The sequence below is a fragment of the Montipora capricornis genome, chromosome 6 (assembly GCF_036669925.1).
Source record: "Montipora capricornis isolate CH-2021 chromosome 6, ASM3666992v2, whole genome shotgun sequence".
In the NCBI taxonomy this organism is placed as follows: domain Eukaryota; kingdom Metazoa; phylum Cnidaria; class Anthozoa; order Scleractinia; family Acroporidae; genus Montipora; species Montipora capricornis.
The window spans coordinates 54,212,792-54,217,791 of NC_090888.1; the positions used below are offsets into that span (position 1 = coordinate 54,212,792).

The 5,000-nt window shown below is 38.3% G+C and overlaps 1 protein-coding gene across 1 annotated transcript in view; it reads right to left on the reverse strand.

Annotated features, from left to right (window-relative positions):
- LOC138052509 (neuropeptide FF receptor 1-like) overlaps positions 1–4,892 on the reverse strand; it is a 16,697-nt gene extending 11,805 nt beyond the window's left edge. The window contains exons 1-3 of the mRNA XM_068899038.1: positions 4,784–4,892; positions 3,339–3,449; positions 1,108–1,260 (exon numbers count right to left, since the gene is read on the reverse strand). Of these exons, the coding sequence (XP_068755139.1) occupies positions 1,108–1,217 (110 nt within the window). The 5' untranslated portion in view covers positions 1,218–1,260; positions 3,339–3,449; positions 4,784–4,892. The remainder of the gene's footprint in view (positions 1–1,107; positions 1,261–3,338; positions 3,450–4,783) is intronic.
- Positions 4,893–5,000: the final 108 nt, after the last annotated feature.

The following is a 5,000-nucleotide window of genomic DNA, read 5'->3' on the forward strand; positions in this document are numbered from 1 at the left end:
CGAAGAGTAACAAAAACGTCATTTGATAGTAACCATTTGAATCTTATCTTTGGGCCGACTAGCGGCCGAATGAACTCAAAGGTTGTAAACAATCATGAGATGACCGGCATCAGTAAAGCGTTGTGTTCTACAAACTACGCGTAAAAAGATCTTTATGCAAATTGTCCCCAAAATCTTACGGCATTTTACGTAATGGACGAGCAGTAAAATATAATCACTTTGAATTGAAGAACATCAGTTTTGATGCAAAGAAATTCCCCATGCTGGGTTAGAGTTACATTTAAGTTTTTTTTTTTAATTTAGAGAAATTCCTCGAATAAGCACCGCACTGGGACCGCAGCGCTTATTCGGGGCGGCGCTTACTTGCTTTTGTGTCCCAAATGCGGCAGTTTTTGAGGGCGGCGCTTGTTCGGGGTCGGCGGTTATTCGAGTAAATACGTTTTTGAAGACGCACTAAATTGGATAGTTCTTTTTCTTCGGGTGCTCCGATAAGACCCTGTGATTGAGGTTGGGACCCTTTCCCCAGCATTTTACGATGAGTAATCCTTAGAGACTCGGCTTAAGATGAGTTGGCACTTCATCACGGAACGACACGTTCTTTGACGCAAATAACTTTCGTGGAAGACTCATCGATTTCTCAGTGACTGTTGGTGATGAGCGACCTTCACAAGTGGTTGAATACCAGACTGACTCCAAAGACGACTTGAGGACCACGACATGGCACCTACATTTCCATGTTTCTGAGGTCCAGTACGAGGTCGTTTTCGACAGTATTTGTAAGGTACATTGGTTGAGGTCATAACTCTGATGTCATCAATGAGCAAATTGAAAATTAGGCATTAATTTTAGCAGTTCTTTTTGATAAGTTTAGATGCCTGGGATGATGGTGAAGAAATAGTAGGAAATAAGGATTTTGCATTTAATATATTTAAATTAATTTATTTATGGGTCAAAGAGGAATGATTTCAGGTCTTCAGTTAATTATTAACAGCCAGTTAACTGACAACTGCCAAATGGCCCAAAATGTAAATGACAACTAACAAATGGAGTAGATTTGCAGCCCTCCATCAAAAACCTCTTTGAATGGTGCTGATGCCAACTGTGTACCTCATATCACGACGCGTTACGACGGCACATACGAGTAAGTTTCCAGCGATGCTTGTAATGGCAATCAAACACTTGACCGTTGCTATGGTGATATAAATCGAGTCAAACATGATTACTGAGTATTTTGAACCAATCTGTGAGTTATCCAGTCACCTAAAAAAGGAAAAAGAATATTTGCTGTACTGGTATTTAATTGTTTTTCATTTTACTTAAATATAGGTACCTTGCATATACAATATAAAAACAAACTAATTAATTAATTATTTGAATTAGTGAATAAATGAATGAATGAACAAATGAACGAACTAACTAACGAATAAATAAAATGAATGAATTCATGAACGAATCATAAACGAATAAATTAGTTGATGAGTAAATGACGGAACGATAAATGAATGAAGCCTCTTTAACATATTGTGTTTTTACTGGAGTGGCTTCACCGACAGATCAAAGTAGTGGGGCTGGGACTGGGACTGGTATTGAAACATTATGGCATGGGGGAATACAGTAATAACGGCCGTGTCTTTAGTGATGGATTTCAAATAGTAGTTACTTTATCCAGTAGAGAATTAACACCAGCTGAAACGACGGTCTTTATTATCTAAGGGTCTATCCTTTTGCCCTGCATCTAAAGAAATTGATACTTTTTGCCTTAGAAAAGACGTTTCCGATTTTGTTCGACATTTACGTTGAAAGGAGTATTTCTTTAACGATTAGGATGTTTGTGGCTATTTTTCGAGTTATCCTGTTTTCAGAAATAAGTCAACATGGTGTCCAGAAAGAACTAGACTCTCTTTGAGCGTAGACTGGGTTGTCTGTGGTACGTATTACACAAAAACAGAAGGCACTGAGTTGGGTGGTATTGAACTGCAGCGTTCCACTTAATTTTTTCAAGTGGGGGCGCATGTAGACCATTTGAGGGGTCACCCAGACGTCGTGCCAGCAGTGGCTCTTTGGCTCACACGTTCACACGTTGAATTATTTTGTAACGTCCTGTCCCGTGAGGTCTTTTTTTTTTTGCTTAAACACGCATGGTAACTTGATAAAGGCGGCCGCTAAAATTGATGTCACTTTTGATTTTGCGATTCTTTGTGCAGCCAAAAGTACAATAGAAAAATTGAAAGTAGCAAAATCTCCCAAAATTTGTTTTCGCTGATGGTAACTTTTTATATTCCCGGCACGAAATTTATGTTGTTTTCATGTCACATTTTTTATTCTCGATCAACACTTCTTAAAAACTTCGTTCTGTGCTTCCTGAAAACTGTGTATCAATATTCATTTAACTTTTCATCAATATTGCATAAAGCAGGCTAGCAAAATCTGTACCTTGATTAGTTCGAATTTTGAGCGTTAAAATAGTATTTTAGTTCTGACAGTAAGTCGTATATTTTAAGGTCTACCGGCCAGACATTACCCTCGCTAGACAGAGGCATTTGTCGAGAAAAGCTGTCAGACGCGCCGAGAAAACGCTTAAACTTACTCTGAAAACGAAGTTGAAGCAAACTTCATGTCTGTCTGGAAGCCAATATTTCTCGATTCCTCTTCTATTTTCTTCAATCTTTCTCAATAGATCATATTCAATATATTAAAATTCAGCCTGGCAGCTAGGCCTAGAGGACACAAACAAAGGAAACTGAATAAACATGTTCATTGACCGAATGCAAAAATGGCCGCCAACAAATTATTCTTTTGTTTTTGTGTTCATTAGCTTAACTAGCCTCGTTAACACGTGTAAAATTGAAAGAATTTGGGCTATAAAACGAAGCTAGTTAAGGTAATTAACACAAAGACAAAAGAATATTTTGTTGGCGGCCATTTTTGCATTTGGTCAATTCATTTCTTTTGTTTGTGTCCTCCAAGCCTCACTATCAAGCTGAATTTTAAGTATTGAAAGTGGTCTATCCTTTGATAGCATTTGACGTCACGGCGGCCATGTTGGTGGAAAGAACAACAGCAGAAAGTCTTTTGGGAATTTGACTCTCTTATTATGCAAAACTTAAGCTATATTTTTCTATTGTTTTGGCACCAACATGGCCGTCTTATCACGTGAGTGCAATCAAGAATCTTGGTTTGGTATTTTACCAGTAACTGCACGGATTCTCAGGGGGCTATTTACTTTAAGACATCTGCCATAGCACTATAATGATTTACGATACCAAAACAATATTGTGTACTATTAGAGCTACATATTATGCAAAGACAACTTGAATCTCCTGGAAAACAAAACGCACCTTAGTTGACAGTCATGAAATAAAGCACTGTGTCAAGCATGAGGAGCTTAAGCCGACTCAGGAATTCTCGGCTGGACGTCTCCTAACGGTGTAGATATCCGTCAACAAAGGCTAAAAACATAACACAAAAGGTGTTTTGTATTCAGAAAAGTGTTAAAGGATTATTCAAGATCGATCAGATTGTACTGTGAACTTACGTTAAGCAGAAAAAAGTAGTTATTTTTTTATTGAATGACTATATTTAGGGGCGAGAGTAATTTATGGGGAACACAAATCTATTTCAGTTCGTTTGCGCGCATCGACAGTGGCGGTTAGTGCTGGGACACGGAACCATTTTTCGTTCTATAGGATTCATGGATTAACTCTCTCACCCGGGGAAAAATGGTACAGCCTGGCTTTCAAATAAACTGGTTGGCCGAAATGTTAGCCAATTTGTCGAAGGAAAGTTTTTTCAGCTCTTTCGAAGCGAGATTTGTCGCCTTCAAGTCGGTAATTTTTTGCGGGAAAATTGTTATCAAGTTCCGAAATTCTGCGGGTCTAATCTTACGGAATAACTTTGGTTGGCCTCTGTGGGGGGATTAATTGAGCAGCCGTCGTCTGAATGTCATGGATTTATGTATTCAGATGTTTTTAAGCGAGTTATGGAGGCAGTAAACAATGTTTATGTCGGGGAATTCGGTGCTGGAAGCCTTCCCGGTATACAGGCTCACGCCCAAACGTTGAGGTAAAATAGGTGCTGTTAGGTTCAATTTCATGATATCAGGATATCATGATAGCAGGAAAACGATAAGTATGTGATTAGTATAGGTAATCACATGACGCCCAGTACTATTAAGGATTAATTGCACGAGTGTTTTGGAAATTTTCCAAAATTGCCAAAACACAAGTGCAATTAATCCTTAATAGTACGAGGACTCATGCGATTACTTGTTTATCAATAAAGGACAAAATTTATACGAAGGAAAATCAGGTGCGCAGTCTATTTTTATCTGGGAAGCCTGTTTAGCGCTACGGCAAATCATCAATCAAATTGAACTGACCAATCGTTTTGTGTTTTTGTTTTCACTTTCTGTTTTCAAAAGTTCAATTAATTCCTCGTCCGCTTCAATGAAACGACAAGCCATTGTTGCAACAAAAACTTGGCAACAAATTCCAAGATAACGAACGGTTGCTATGCAACGGCTTAACCAATCATTGACAGGTAATCAAGCCCTCCCTTGATTACCAAAAATGCCCTCGATTAAGAAAAAATGCCCTCTGTCTCAGGCAATCAGCGCTCAGTAATTTTGCCTGCTTGTGACATGCTGGGAAATCGATTAGCCCGGAATGAAATTTTACACAGCTACAATTGGGCATTCTAAATTTCCCAGTTCCTCAGTTATCGAGTTCCATAAGTATAAAACTTAAAAATGGATTGCCTTAAAATCAGAAAAGAACCAATACACCGGTGCTGTTGCGAAAATTGTATGCCAGGCAAAACAAGTTGCATCTCGGTAGCCTGAAAGTTAAGAAATAATTTGCCTGTGTTTAAATTAACAAATACACCAATACATCACCAACGTTTCATGTTAAACCGGAGAATTAGGGAAGCAAATGTTCGAAGAAGTAATGGCTGTTGAGTTTTATTCCTCAGTTATCGAGTTCCATAAGTATAAAACTTAA